Raw genomic sequence first — 15,162 nt, forward strand, 5'->3', positions numbered from 1 at the left:
TGAAATGTGGTTGTATCTAGAGGGACCCAAGTAGAACCTTCTTTGTTCGCCCTTTTGATCCTATTTTAATGTGTTTGTAAATATTCAGAGTCAGCAGTGTGGTTGTTTTCTGCTGCACTACCTGTGTAATCTGGCTGTAAAGCTGATTCAACCAGCACAGGAAGAATTGTTCCAAAATAAAGATAATAGGTTATGTCAAACCAATTGAGAGGCTCTTATGCTATACACCCTTCCTGCTAGCAGCATAGTTAAGAAAAGGGGGCATCACTGGGCTATCTCTACAGCTCAGGAACACAGGACTTCACTTTTGGCCCCTTGTGGCCATTACATCCCAGTATACATTAGAGCAGACCAAAAGCTGCTCTAACAGTGTAGAGGGAATGCTATTCACAGAGCAGCACCAGTACTAGAAGAGTGAAAAGGTGGCGGTTAAGCCACCTTTGCATCATGCCCCCTAATTTGCACACTGCATTTTGACCATATCAGGGGATCTGGTACTAAGCCCCAGATCCTCAAAAGTATTTAGGCACCTCACTCCCTTTGATTTCAATGGAAATGAGGAACCTAAATACCCATTAGAATCTGGGCCTTAGTTTCTTAGTTTCATTAGTTTCTGTGGGAACCAACAAGTGAATTTTTGAAGAGATTTATTACAAATGTTTGTGCTGCCTTCAGGATTTGAAATAAATAGGGCTCAAGGGGCAAAATAACCTTCCTCTATGAAACGGGGCAGGGGGAGAGGGGAAGACATAGTAAGACTTTGGGATTTGATTGTTAACAAGTCACTGTAACATGCCCTTTATTGCAAGTTTAATTAATACATTCAAAACAATAACACAGACAAAGAGATTCCAGTGACTGTTATAGATGTGGCAAACATTCCAGCCTGCTTTCCTTTCATGATTATTTATACAATATTTGGAACACTTGCAAAAATCGTGTTCATTAAAGCCCTGGATATTGGCAACTAACCAATAACTGCAGGGAAGCAACAAGGTGGCTGGGGTTTTGTTTGTTTTTAAGAAGAAAAAAAATCACAAATGTCAATCAAGAAATACTGCAAAATAAAATGGAACCTCCTCAGCAGCTAACCTATTGCACAGAACTGCAGTGAAGCTTTGACAGTATTTTCAAAGGCTTTAGGGGCGTCAGTTGCAAACGTTCTGCAGCTCCTCTGCTGACCAAGGAGTGTTATATAGCCAGAGTCTTCCTTTCCCTTACAAAACTGTCAGGCACAAATGGGCAGAAGGATATTGGCTGCAAGGGATTCGGAAGCTCCTCCCAGAGACTGGATCTTGATATTTTTGGAGGATTTCTTTTAACTCACTTACAAACCTTAGTGAAGGAAACAAGTTACCACAGCACCAGTAGCAGAGAGAGAAATCTCTGCTTCTAGGCAGAGCATAGCTCTCTGGCTTTCTCTCTCTTATACCTTCCTAAAGCTACCTTGGATGTGATTGTTCATTTCACTTGTGGAGGAAAACTGTACTGTCTGGTGGGGGGAAATGCTGATACTCTGGATGGTGGTGTGTCTGTGAAAACAAGGGGTGTAAGTGAAAGAGAGAGAAGATCATGAGGAAAAAGATGTTTTGAAGAAAAAAAAATCCAAAACATTTGCCTGAAAATTGATGGTGCTTCTGGGCTCAGTGTTTTTTCTCTGGAGGAAAAGGTTGAATTTGGTGCAGTGCTTACAGTCTATCTATCCAGCCGGTGAACCTTATTGGATTGAAAATTCTCTATTGTGGATGTAACGTGGGACATTTTTAGGACATTCTCCTGTTTTATAAAAATCATCATGAATTCAGTGGCTGGAAATAAAGAGAGAATTGCAGTCACAACCAGAAGCAGGAAATACGGGGTAAGTTATCCATACATGAAATGCAGGGAATCTTTTAAATCCATCTGCGCTAAGGGTTTTAATTCCCCCTCCTTCCCAAGGACCCATGCTATAGCTTTCCCTGTAAACCTGTGACAAATGATACCAACATGTGAACCTTATTAAGCTGCATGTTCCCATTCAGAGCTTCACCTGGCTGAGTATATTACTTGGTCTATTCAAGCAGCTCTCAACTGCATGAAGTACACTGGGTTCCTTTCCCCCTGCGATCGCTGTAGACTTTCGCCCTCCTCATCCTCCCTGCATAACTTTGTTTTTATTTCTAGCCCCGGGTTGCATTTCAGTGTGCGATTCGAGCTGACCTCGCTTTGCACTGCCCCATACCTGTCGGGATCGATTCTGTCGATCACACGTGCAGTGTGTATTGACACCCCCTGCCCGGGAAGGAGTCCCCGAGCTACCGCAGTGCGTGGGGCTGGAGACCGCCGTGGGGTGGGGATCGGAAGTGGGAGCGGTACCGCTTTGCCCCCTCCCGGCCCCAGCTGCTCTCAGGTGGCCGCCCGGAGACAATGCAGGGCGCGGGGGGCCGGGCGCTTCGCAGCTGGGGTCGGTCGAGCAGCCGCAATCACCGACTGCAGCTGGCCTGCCCCGCGAGGTCTGCCCGCCGCCGCCCGCGCCTCACTCGCTGCCTCCCGCTCTGCTCCTCCTCCAGGTGACCGAGCCCTGCTCCCCCACCAAGCCCGCGGCCCCCTTCTCCCCCGAGAGCTGGTACCGGAAAGCTTACGAGGAATCCCGGGCTGGAAGCCGCCCAGCCCCAGAGGGAGCCGGCTCCGTCCTGGGCTCGTCCGGCACCCCGTCCCCCGGATCGGGCACCTCCTCGCCGGGCTCCTTCAGCGGCTCGCCGGGTCCTGCCTCCCCGGGCATCGGCAGCAGCTCCCCGGGCTCGCTGGGGGGCTCCCCGGGCTTCGGCACGGGCTCGCCGGGCTCTGGCAGCGGGGGCGGCTCCTCCCCGGGCTCTGGCAGCGGGGGCGGCTCCTCCCCGGGCTCTGGCAGCGGGGGCGGCTCCTCGCCGGGCTCCGGCAGCGGGGTCTGGTGCGAGAACTGCAACGCCCGCCTGGTGGAGCTGAAGAGACAGGCTTTGAAACTGCTCATCCCCGGGCCCTTCAGCAGCAAGGTGAGCTGGGCCGGGCGGGCGGGCGAGCCGCGTGGGCTGGGTTCCCGCCAGGGGGGCACGGCGGGCTGAGGGCAAACACTCCCTGGGGGCAGGCGGGGGGCATTAACTGTCCCTCCACAGCTCATGCTCCCACCCCCATTCACAAAGCCAGCGGGGCTCCACTGACGCCAGCAGACTCATAGCCAGGATTGATGGCGGTCGGGGTCACCCCTAATTTGAGGGGCGGGCTTTTAAATACCGTTTTTATTCCCCATTTCCTAGCTCTTCTTTCCCTCCAGCCCCCCCCCCCCCCCGCTTTGTCCCTGTTGGAATCTCTCCTCCGTCCTTGCACATGTGGAAGGCTTCTGGACGTTTTGAGTCAGTCCCTCAAGCCTTTCTTTGCCTCCCCCTTTCATTCCATTGTTGGTATTTTTGTTCTCTGATTCCCCAGGTACCTATTGTATTGTTTGGTAACAGAGGATGGGCTACGGTGCAAATGTCTGAGCATCTGTGGTCCCTCTCCCACTTCATACCGCTTCTCTCTTCCTCTCTAGGACCAGACTTTCAAACAAGCACCCAGATCTCTCTAGGTACTTACTTGGCCCTTAACACTAGTATCTTGAGTACCTTTTAATTATCAATACAGTTATTCTCATAGCATCCCTGGGAGTTAGGGAACTACCATTAGCCCCATTTTACAGATGGGTAACTAAGGAGGAGAAGGTACCTAAACTCACACAGGGAGTCCGTCACAGCAACCAATTGCACCCAGGTCCCCAGAGTCCCCAGCTACAATCTCAAACATAAGGGCAATGGTCTCTCTTAAAGAGATAAGGGATCTGGCCACAGGTGTCATATTGGGAGCTGCTGGGTGCAGAGCATTTTTGAAAATCTGGTTCTTATTTAAGTGCCTAAAGCAGAGTTGTTTTTTTTGGCTCTGATTGTGGGTGGTCAGCGTTGGAAAATGTGGCCCTACTAAAGCCATCCTCTGTAGTCAGTAGTTTTTCCACTTGTATTGCAGATGAAGATTAAGGTGAACAGCCCTGAAAGAGTGATCAGCAGCTCTTGTGCTGATTGAGTGCCAACAGAATTGTAAGCACTGGACTCCTCCATAGCAACCCTGCAAGTGCTGTATTGTGAATAGGTCTACAGCTCCCAGAATGTAACACAATGCAATTGTGTTTGCACTGTTGGGCCCAAGTACTATCAAATGATAATATTTACTCTTCCACTTCAAAGAGTTTTCATTAGTGGTTACAATAAAGAAGTACCAGGAAAAGAGCTGATTGCTGTGGAAGGGTCTTTAGTACTGTTGTGGGGTGTGTGTGTGTGTTTGTATGTATGTATGTGCTGTGCTGTGAAAGGGAATCAGTGTGATCCCAAACAACAGAATAAGGGCTAGTAGTAACCTCATCTCAATAGCTGGTTTGTTTAAGCTGAATTATTCACAAACGGGGGGAAAAATGTATGTTGAAAGGGTTAAATTGACTTAAATATTCATAACTGCTGCTGAATCTTGAGGAAGCTGTGCTTGGAATTAATTTATTTAAAATTTTCAGGTTACATGATATGCAACAGCTATGACTTGCCAGCTTTGGAATTACTGCCCGTGTGATTGTCATAATGTGAGCTTTGAGATAAGAGGGGGAATCATATTTTACAGTAATGGTTTGGATAAATCGTAAACTGTAGGGTTTTCTGCCCATCATAAAATGTCAGGCATTAAATGATAGATCTCATTGTATGAAGTAAAAACTCTTCCGCACTCTTGTATGGTTCTCTATTATAACACTCTAAAGGCTGCAGTCATTACCTTCATTCCCAACTGCATTAAATCCCCTGGAATCACTTACCTTAGCATTGTCCACTCAAATAAATAAATAAATAAAATACATTTTAAAAAATCCAGCAGCCAATGATGGCATTATAGAGGCCTGATCCTGCAAGCCTTATGCACTTGAGTAATTCTTCCTTCCTCTCCTCCTTAATGTCCCTTCTCTCTTCCCCTTCCATTTAGCATGCCCCCCATTCACAAATGAATAAACAAATTATGGAATTAACATACCATTTACAAACCATCACTCTGCTTGTAGGTGTGCATGGATATCCCTTTTTCCTATCTTTTGTCTACCTTGTCTATGTAAGCAGGACTTAGAATTGCGACAGGGACTGTCTACTCTGTTTGTAGCTGCCTAGGACAATGAGGCCTCATTCTTGGTTAATCTCTAGGCACTACCATAATAAACATAATTTGAGTAGTTCCATTGACTTTATTAGGGTTATTTGTAAAGATTCCTCATGTAAGACTTTCAGGATCAGGCCCACAAACGGATCTAGTGTATTACTGTTCTTAGTGTTCTGAAAGTTGCTGAACACCCTCAGCTCCCACTGAAACAATTCTGCTCCCATTGATTTCAATGGGCGTTTGACAATTTAATTCAGTAGGAGCTGGTCAAATGGATGGTTCTCAGTATCCCTCAGGAGCAACTTGCTCAGCACCTTGCAGGATCCATAGTGTCCACTATAATATGGTTAATTACTAACATCCATTTGTAACTATGAAATATTGGGAGGATCATCAAATAGGGGATCTAAAAAGCATCAGTCATCTCGTATGGATCTAGCTGACCTACACGTTTTTTTGTTTTGTTTTGCTGCTGCTGCTGAAAGTAGCCTGGAAATTTCATAAGCATTATATCTATAGTCAGCAAAATATATTTTTTCATTTTGCATTTATATTGTATTTAAAATGCATATAACTTTGGATAGTTGATATTGTAGTAGTGAATATAATAATCCATTAGCAGCTTTATTTTGGCATATACACAATAGAGATTAATAGAATCTGCAATGATTTATCTGAACCTGTACCTACATAAATTCTTTCATACTGAGTAATCATATAATTTAAAATGTTTGCATATATCTATCTAGCCTAATACCACACTTAATTGCTGTGTAAGCAGACTGAGTATGAAGCTATGCAGTGAAGCATTACATCGGTACAGAAAAAGCAATACTTAACATGGAACAAGGCTGTCTCTGACTAGCTCATTGTTAGCACTGAGGTGTGGAGCTTTAACTTTAACTAGAAACATTCATTCTAAATATGTCAACAGGATGGAAATGTAAGGTTTTTGTTGTTTGGCAGAAAGATTAGTTCTAATTACAGAAGTTCTACCTTAGTTTAACCATTTAAATGCTGCACTCCTGGCATCTGGAATAGGCATCATAAAGTTCAAATCCCTTTTCCCCTGGTGATAAAGATATAAACTATGTACACGAACTAGCTATCTGCATTCAAGGGGTTAAGTACTATGAGAATGAGATGAGTTACTGTAACTGTACCCTGAAACACATATGTGTTGGTTCTGATTAACACAACCAATCTTAGAAGGTTGTAATTATTATACACTGTGCTGTATATTAAAAGGAATTCAGTATATTTTAGAGGCAATTGTAATGAAGTATTCCATTTGAACAGCAATAGGGACTGTCTCAGAAATGAATGACTATTGATAGGTTTTTATTCCTTAATCCTTTTCTCCTTTAAAAGAGTTCATTAAGCTTTTTTCTGAACCTGGCCCATTTGGAATATGTCTTCAGAAGGGCATCAGACTCAACTTTATCTATAAACATGTATAATGTGATATCTTTACATTTACTATAGACTTGAGATTAAATCTTGTCTGCATGTAAGTCAGTGGCAAAATTCCCATTGACTTCAATGATGCTAAACATGAACACAGACATTATGTATTTAAAAAAATGGGTTAACTAAAGATGCTGCTCTGTGCGCCTATATATAAATAACATGAATATTCAGATCAAGAGTGCAGTCTCAGGCTTTCCAAAGTTATCTTGTTCTGGGGTTCAACAAAATCCAAAATATGGCCTTTACCAGAAGAGGTAATTTAAATTGGAAATAATTTCCGTGCTTACATTTATCTACCTGAAACATATTACTAAACGTTAGAGATGGCCGAAACAGAGGTTAGTTTTGTAAAACCATCTGTTAAGTGGTTTGTATCCTGGTCCATTTTGCTGAATGGCCCACAGTTCCGGGGTGGTGGATAAATAGATCTGGTTTAGGCCTATGACTAACCATGAAAAGTCCTGTGGATTATGGGCGAAAAAAATTACATCTTTCATTTTTCTGAAACTTTTGCTCACTTGTGCTCATGTATTGTTGATTTAGCCTTTTCCCATTTCAGAAGTGTTTAGTAGTCAAAAGCTTGACTAATAATATTAATAATGAAAAAAGCTGCGCAGTTGATATAATGGAAAAATAGGTTCCTGATAGCTTGTAGCTACTTTAGAAACCTTCCCAGTAGAGACAGGACAGTAATGAACCCTTCCTCGAAGCTTAGTAAGTGGCAGAATAATGGAATTTCATTTCTGTCTAGACCTTTAATTTGTGAACAAGCACGGTCAGCCAGTACAGTGACTTAATTCACTGTGCAAAAATATCCGGCACCTAATCATTTCATCCCAACTCATTGTAATGCAGATAGGATTATTGCATTAGAAATCTGATTTTTAAATGGCCTGGGGCAGTAATTTGTCAGCATTTGGAGGGATTAACTCCATTAAAGTTTAGACAGCAACAGCTATTCTTTTGTATTGCATCACAGGTCACAATACCAAACATTTAGTATGTCATCTGCAACACGTTTTGCAATTGCATATCTCCTGGCAAATAGGGATGTCCCCACATTCTTCCTCCTGTGCCCTGGAATTACAGCTGCTTAGAATGGTTCAAATTAGATATGTATAGTGGAGAAAGCAGACCTAGGAATGTATCTTCACCAATGAAAAACGCATGCAAACTTGCCATTGAAAGCAGCCGGAGGTCACCTGGGCTACAGTTCACTCTGAGACTCCTGCATGTGAGATAATGTTGTTATGATTATTTTGCCCAAACTTGCATATGGTAACTTTGCTTTGGGGTAAGGTGAAAATACTGTATGTTAAGAAGATCCCTTCTTATGAAGTTGTCAAGGTTCTTAGCTATACAGTCACCTCTATGGGATCACAGAGGCTTACTGTTATTGACTGAAATGGAAATTAGGACCAGGCCCATCTCTATATTCAATTGGTTGGAGATGGTTTCCCTTTCTGAACAGAAAATACTGCCAGAGGGCCGTGGCCTGACCTCGGGGGTGAGGGGAATTGCGTAAGATGAAAATTTCAGTCAATTTCAGTGAGTGAAGAGGGGCAGTAACATTTTGACGAAACTCTGCCCTTCCACAAACTGTGAAATGGGTTTGCCAAACCTATTATTCAGAAACATGTCAATGCTTAGTATATAGCTAGCCCCTTACGTAAGGTGACTTTTGAGTATTTTGGTCAATTCAAGGTGTCTTCTACAAGCCACAGAGAATACACTAGGCTCCCAAGTAGTTTCTTAACTAAACACATTGGATTATCTTCCTAAACGGGAATATAATCATTTGTAGCAATTTTTTGTGTGTGCTACAAGAACAGAGTGCCAGTGTATAATTTTGGGAAGAATGTTCCATAATGAACTCCCTTGACAGTACTAGTGAAAATATCACGTACTACAAATATGGACCATCAGTATGTAATGGGATGCTGGCTTACGTCAGCAGATTATTAGAAAGATCACAGTATTTGTGAATTTAGGGCTGAAAGAGGCTTGCACAGCTTTAGCCACATCAGCAGTGAGCCCTTTTAAGATCAGAAATTGAGATGCTTCCAAACACTGAATTGGACAGCCCATCTCTGCACTATACCTGACTTTCATGCTTTGCATTGTTATGTAATGGGTTGCTGCTTTTTGTGGCAATGGTACATATGTCCGAACTGTGAGGCATGTCACACGTGATTTTGACTGGTATGTCACACTGCTAGTTTATAACATGTCACAATGGAGGTGTCATGCTACGGCATAAAAAACATGTGCATGGCATTCCTCACACTTCACTAACATACATGTTAGATGCTATCAAGAACTGCAAGTCCACTTCATGTTTTGGATAGGCAGTTTCCAGTCCATATTTGTTGAGGTCTCCATTCAGGAAAGAATCCCCATTCAGGAAAGCAGTTTAGTGTGTAAAGTTAAGCAAATGCTTAAGACCTTTACACTACAATATGGCCCCGATTTAGGAAAGCAACAATCCAATAAACCGAAAAGGTGCCATTTTCCTTTTCCAAGAAGTGTGAAGTTCTATAAGATGATGCTAAATTAATTGTCACATTTCTAATTCTTTCCATACACAGAGGTGCTTATTTTTCTTTTGAAATTTTAGAGTCCTCATCTGAAAGAAACATGCAATTTTCTTTTACACAGCATGAATAATATTGGAGCTAGATTGAGTCACAGATGAATACACTAATAGTTAGTTATGTCTCTATTCAGTAGTTTATGGGACCCAAACCTCCGAGGCCATATGTGCCAAACTTTGATCACAATTTCTCCCATGAAACCTCATTGGTTTTAAGTGGTGTTACAAAAACATAACTGAGCATAATTTGACTAATATTGCTGATTGTTGTTGGGATCTTTCATTTAGCTGACGTGTGAAAAAAAGACCTGTAACCAGACAACTCCACAGCAATTGTCCGTCTGCAGATGCTGTAGAGAACAAGTTATTCCAGATAAAACTGGCATTCATTTATGCTCAATGTTTTTCCTTCAGATCTATCTCTTTATGATTGTATAATGCAGCTTAGTATTATATATGCTTTCAATCTACCTCTTTTGTTGGGCTGTGAGGCAGCGTCTATCCACACAAGGCCCGAGGAAGTAAAAAAAGGGCTGATTAACCTTGTGACAGGCTGCACCTGGAGAAGAATCAGGGCTGATAAGGCCTAATGGCTGATGAAGCCCAGCTGGGGGAGGAGCTGGACTAAGCATAAAGAGAGGAAGTTGGTGGTAAGAGGGTGCTGTAGGAAGAACTCTGCAGTCACATTCTTGAGGGCGGAGTTGGCAAGACTCATAGACTCATAGACTTTAAGGTCAGAAGGGACCATTATGATCATCTGGTCCGACCCCCTGCATGTTGCAGGCCACAAAGCCGTCCCTACCCTTTCCCTTGACTCTGCTGTTGAAGTCCCCAAATCCTGTGGCTTAGTGACTTCAATTGGCAGAGAACCCTCCGGCTAGCGATCCCTGCCCCATGCTGCGGAGGAAGGCGAAAAACCTCCAGGGCCTCTGCCAATCTACCCTGGAGGAAAATTCCTTCCCGACCCCAAATATGGCGATCAGTAAAACCCCGAGCATGTAGGCAAGGGTCTCCAGCCTGACCCTCATTGGCCATTATACTATTTACCTACCAAGGCACGGTATTCATTTGGCTAAAATCATGTTTTTCCATTAAACCATTCCCTCCATAAACTTATCTAACTTAATCTTGAAACCAGACAGGTCCTTCGCCCCCACCGTTTCCCTCGGAAGGCTGTTCCAATATATTTCACCCCTCTGACCGTCAGAAATCTTCGTCTTATTTCAAGCCTAAACTTCCCCACAGCCAGTTTATATCCGTTCGTTCTCGTGTCCACATTAGTACTGAGCTGGAACAGTTCCTCTCCCTCCCTGGTATTTATCCCTCTGATATATTTAAAAAGAGCAATCATATCCCCCCTCAGCCTTCGTTTGGACAGACTAAACAACCCGAGCTCCTCTAGTCTCCTTTCATACGACAGGTTTTCCATTCCTCTGATCATTCTAGTGGCCCTTCTCTGTACCCGTTCCAGTTTGAGTTCATCTTTTTTAAACATGGGAGACCAGAACTGCACACAGTACTCCAAATGTGGTCTCACCAGCGCCTTATACAACAGAAGCAGCACCTCCTTGTTCCTACTAGATATTCCTCGCCTAATGCAACCCAAGACCGCATTGGCTTTTTTCACTGCCACGTCACATTGTCGACTCATAGTCATCCTACGGTCTACCAAGACCCCGAGGTCTTTCTCCTCCTCTGTCACTTCTAACCGATGCGTCCCCAGCTTGTAACTAAAATTGCTGTTAGTCATCCCTAAATGCATCACCTTACACTTTTCACTATTAAATTTCATCCTATTTCTGATACTCCAATTCACAAGCTCATTCAAGTCTCCCTGCAGAATATCCCTATCCTCCTCCGAATTGGCAATGCCTCCCAGCTTTGTGTCATCCGCAAATTTTATCAGCCCACTCCTACAGTCGGTTCCGAGGTCAGTAATAAATAGATTAAATAAAATGGGTCCCAAAACCGAACCTTGAGGAACTCCACTGGTGACCTCCCTCCAACCTGACAGTTCACCCTTCAACACGACCCGCTGCATTCTCCCCATTAACCAATTCCTTATCCACCTCTGGATTTTCATATCGATCCCCATCTTTTCCAGTTTAAGCAATAATTCCTCATGCGGTACAGTATCAAACGCTTTACTGAAATCAAGGTATATTAGGTCCACCGCATTTCCCTTATCTAATAAGTCCGTTACTTTCTCGAAGAAGGAGATCAGATTGGTTTGGCACGATCTGCCCTTCGTAAACCCATGTTGTAATTTGTCGCAATTGCCCTTAACCTCAAGGTCCTCAACTACTTTCTCTTTCAGAATTTTTTCCAGCACCTTGCACACTACAGATGTTAAACTAACAGGCCTGTAGTTACCTGGGTCACTTCTTTTCCCTTTCTTGAAAATAGGAACCACATTAGCTATTCTCCAGTCTAACGGAACCACCCCCGAGTTTACAGATTCATTAAAAATTTTCGCTAAGGGGCCTGCTATTTCCTGTGCCAATTCCTTCAATATTCTCGGATGAAGATCGTCTGGTCCGCCCGACTTAGCCCCATTAAGGTGTTCAAGTTTGGTTTCTACCTCGGATATGGTAATCTCCCCTCCTGTATCCCCCTCTGTTACTCTGCTAGTATTCCTAATCCCTTCATTGGTCTCATTAAACACCGATGCAAAATATTCGTTGAGATATTGTGCCATGCCTAGATTATCCTTGATCTCCTCTCCGGCTATAGTCTTCAGCGGTCCCACTTCTTCTTTCTTTGCTTTCTTCCTGTTTATATGGCTGTAGAATCTCTTACTATTGCTTTTAATTCCCCTTGCGAGGTCCAACTCTACACGGCTTTTGGCCTTTCTCACTCTATCTCTACATTCTCTGACCTCACTAAGGTAAGTTTCCTTACTGATCCCTCCCCTCTTCCACTCTTTGTACGCTTTCTGTTTTTTCCTAATCGCCCCTTTGAGACGGTCGCTCATCCAGCTCGGTCTAAATCTCTTGCTTACTAACCTTTTTCCCTTTTTTGGGATACAGGCCTCCGACAGCTCATGCAGCTTTAACTTAAAGTAATCCCAGGCCTCATCTGCCTTTAGATCCATTAATACGTTTGCCCAATCCACTTCCCTTATCAGTCCTCTAAAATTAGCCTTTTTAAAATTATAAACCCTAGTCTTTGATTTAATTCTATTACTCCTTCCATTTAGTTTAAACTGAATTAGCTCATGATCACTGGAGCCCAAGTTGTCCCCTACAACCACTTCCTCAACGAGGTCCTCACTACTCACCAAAACCAAATCCAAAATGGCCTCCCCCCTTGTCGGTTCAGCTACCACTTGATGAAGGAATTGATCAGCAAGCACATCTAGGAACATCTGAGCCCTATTATTGCTACTAGCGTTTGTTCCCCAATCTATATCCGGGAAGTTAAAGTCCCCCATAATCACACAGTTCCTATTAGTATTTACTTCCCTAAATACATTAAATAGTTCCTTATCCATATCCTGGGTCGATCCTGGCGGTCTATAGCACACCCCAAGCACTATCCCCGGAGAGGCTCTAGTAGTTCTTTTACCCAGTGTGAGTATTGCCCAGATGGACTCTGTGTTATCTATTCCAACAATTATTATTTCTTTACAGCTTATCTCATTATTTACATACAATGCCACCCCCCCACCCTTACCTTTGTTTTGGTCTTTCCTAAACAGCGCATACCCTTCCATACCTGTATTCCAGTCGTGACTGCCGTTCCACCACGTTTCAGTTATTCCTACGATATCCGGTTTCAAATCTCGGACCAGGAGCTCCAATTCCTCCATTTTGTTACCTAGGCTTCTCGCATTGGTGTATAAACATCCTAACGTATGTCGTTTAGCCTGTCTCCCATTAGTAACGCAATACGTTACAGGCCTCTTTGTGTTCGTCCCCCCTCTCCTTCTTATGTCCAATCCCATCTCCCTGGCTATATCTTCTCTTATCTCATCACTCTCCTTTTCAATGTTGGAATCTGGCGTGGAGATTAACTGTACATCTCCCAACCGTCTCCCCCAACTTCCTAGTTTAAAGCTCTTTTGATAAGATGAGCCAGCCTCCCTCCCAGAAGTCTATTTCCTTCCCTACTCAGGTGAAGTCCATCCCGGGAGAACAGCTGTCTGTCCCCGAAAGCCTCCCAGTGGCCATACATCCCAAAGCCCTCCTTATAGCACCACTCCCTTAGCCAACTATTTATTCTCACAATCCTATCAGCCCTTTGCTGCCCTTCTCTAGGAACAGGCAGAATCCCACTAAAGATAATCTGAGCCTCTATCTCCTTGAGCGTCTTCCCCAGCCTGGCATAGTCTCCCTTGATTCTCTCTAACGAGAACCTAGCCGTGTCATTCGTTCCCATGTGAAGGATTATCAAGGGGTTCTTACCTGCTCCTTTTAGGATCCTTTTCAACCGCAGGTCCACATCGCGTATCTTTGCGCCCGGTAGACAGCACACCCTTCTGTTCTCTGGGTCCGCCCTGGTTACAGGCCTGTCCAATCTCCTCAGTAGAGAGTCAAAGAGGAGTTCAAGGAGGGAGTAAACCCTGGGAATACAGACTTTGGCAGGAACTGAGAGGGAGAAGAAGCAAAGGGTGTGCAGTAGCCACAGGGAGCAGAGGAAGCTCCAGAGGTGTGCCAGAAGATAAGGGAAAGTAGGAAATAGCCCAGGGAAACAGTAACAGGGTCTGAGACTGTTTGCTAGACATATAGTCCCTGGACTGGAACCTGGAGCAGTGGGAGGGCACAGGTTCCCCTACCAGCCACTGGAGAAATGGCACAGTCTGGGCAGTGGAGCTGAAAACTGCCTGAGACAGTTTGTCCAGCGGGACTTTGACACCCTGAAAGTCAAGCGATGAAGAGGGAGCTCCTTGAGTTAGGAAGAGTGAGCAGTTGAGTCCAGAGAGAGAGAGACACACCATCCCACCACAGGGTGAGCAACCGAAGGAGGGGACATCAGATGAGCCACAAGGAGGTGGTATCCCATTGGTAAATAGCGAACTGGCTGATGGAGCTTTTCCAGTAGGTCACTATCATATCAACAGAGCAAAAAATCGAATGTAGAGGCTGCTAACAGATCCTTAAACAAATAATACTGAATTTTGAAAATTCTTCGTGTCGACTTCCTGGTATAATATGCCAAATATTGCTAGGAACTTATAATATCACTGAAGTACTGTGGAAAAAATACTTCTTAGCATATGTTCAATGTGCCTCAGGTGGCATGTGACCAGGATTCATCATCAACTTTGGTCTGCTAGTTGGATCATTAGGTTCCCTGGGCCAGGTACTGACGAGGAGTGTGACATGAATGCTGATCCAGGTCCTCTGAAAAAATACTGGTCCATATGTATACCTTGTTAATGCCATTGAAATCAATGGACTTGTACCAGGGTGGAAATCTCACACCACTGAAGTAAATAGGAGCTTGACTATTGACTTCAAAAACAAAGAACTAACCAACTAACCCCCTCCAAAAAATAGCAGTTTCAAACATAGCCAAAGCATATCCAGCAGTGCAGCCTCCTGGTTTTGACCTTCCATACCATCTGTAGGCAAAGCTAAATTGCTTCAGAAGTAAAATAGATGTGTGCAAATGCTTAGAAGTGGGGCCTTTGTGACTCTCCCCTTCTTGTTGTGTCCAGTTAGGAGAGGAAGATCATATGCATGGGGCTGCTGTGCTCCCTCATGGAGTTGCACAGTGCCATTCCCTCAACTATTGAATGGCTAAAACGTTTAGACTAACATGCTTGACTTGAACATCTATGTAAATGCAATTGCAATTTGAAAAAAGCCAAATTTCACCTATTGTATCCCTTGACAAAAGGGATCGCTAAATGTGTCTAAGGCATAACTAACTTAGAACTTTGGTACTATTTTTATTTAACTACTTGACTCAATAGAATT

The 15,162-nt window shown here is 43.9% G+C and overlaps 1 protein-coding gene and 1 long non-coding RNA gene across 3 annotated transcripts in view; one reads left to right on the forward strand and one right to left on the reverse strand.

Moving 5' to 3' along the window:
* Positions 1-766: 766 nt before the first annotated feature.
* LOC101951808 (uncharacterized) lies at positions 767-2,760 on the reverse strand. The gene is made up of 2 exons (XR_256306.4): positions 2,622-2,760; positions 767-1,808 (listed from the first exon to the last, which is right to left on the reverse strand). It is a non-coding gene; the product is annotated as an uncharacterized LOC101951808 (long non-coding RNA).
* KIF26B (kinesin family member 26B) overlaps positions 1,719-15,162 on the forward strand; it is a 416,197-nt gene continuing 402,753 nt past the window's right edge. Inside the window, exons 1-2 of one of the 2 annotated variants that reach the window (XM_005300552.5) lie at positions 1,719-1,858; positions 2,550-3,011. In XM_005300552.5, the coding sequence (XP_005300609.2) occupies positions 1,796-1,858; positions 2,550-3,011 (525 nt within the window). In that variant the 5' untranslated portion in view covers positions 1,719-1,795. Of the gene's footprint in view, positions 1,859-2,549; positions 3,012-4,011; positions 4,083-15,162 lie in introns of those variants that run through there. The other variant, XM_042848410.2, reaches the window with a different exon arrangement.

This window comes from Chrysemys picta, chromosome 3 (genome assembly GCF_011386835.1).
Source record: "Chrysemys picta bellii isolate R12L10 chromosome 3, ASM1138683v2, whole genome shotgun sequence".
Classification (NCBI taxonomy): Eukaryota; Metazoa; Chordata; order Testudines; family Emydidae; genus Chrysemys; species Chrysemys picta.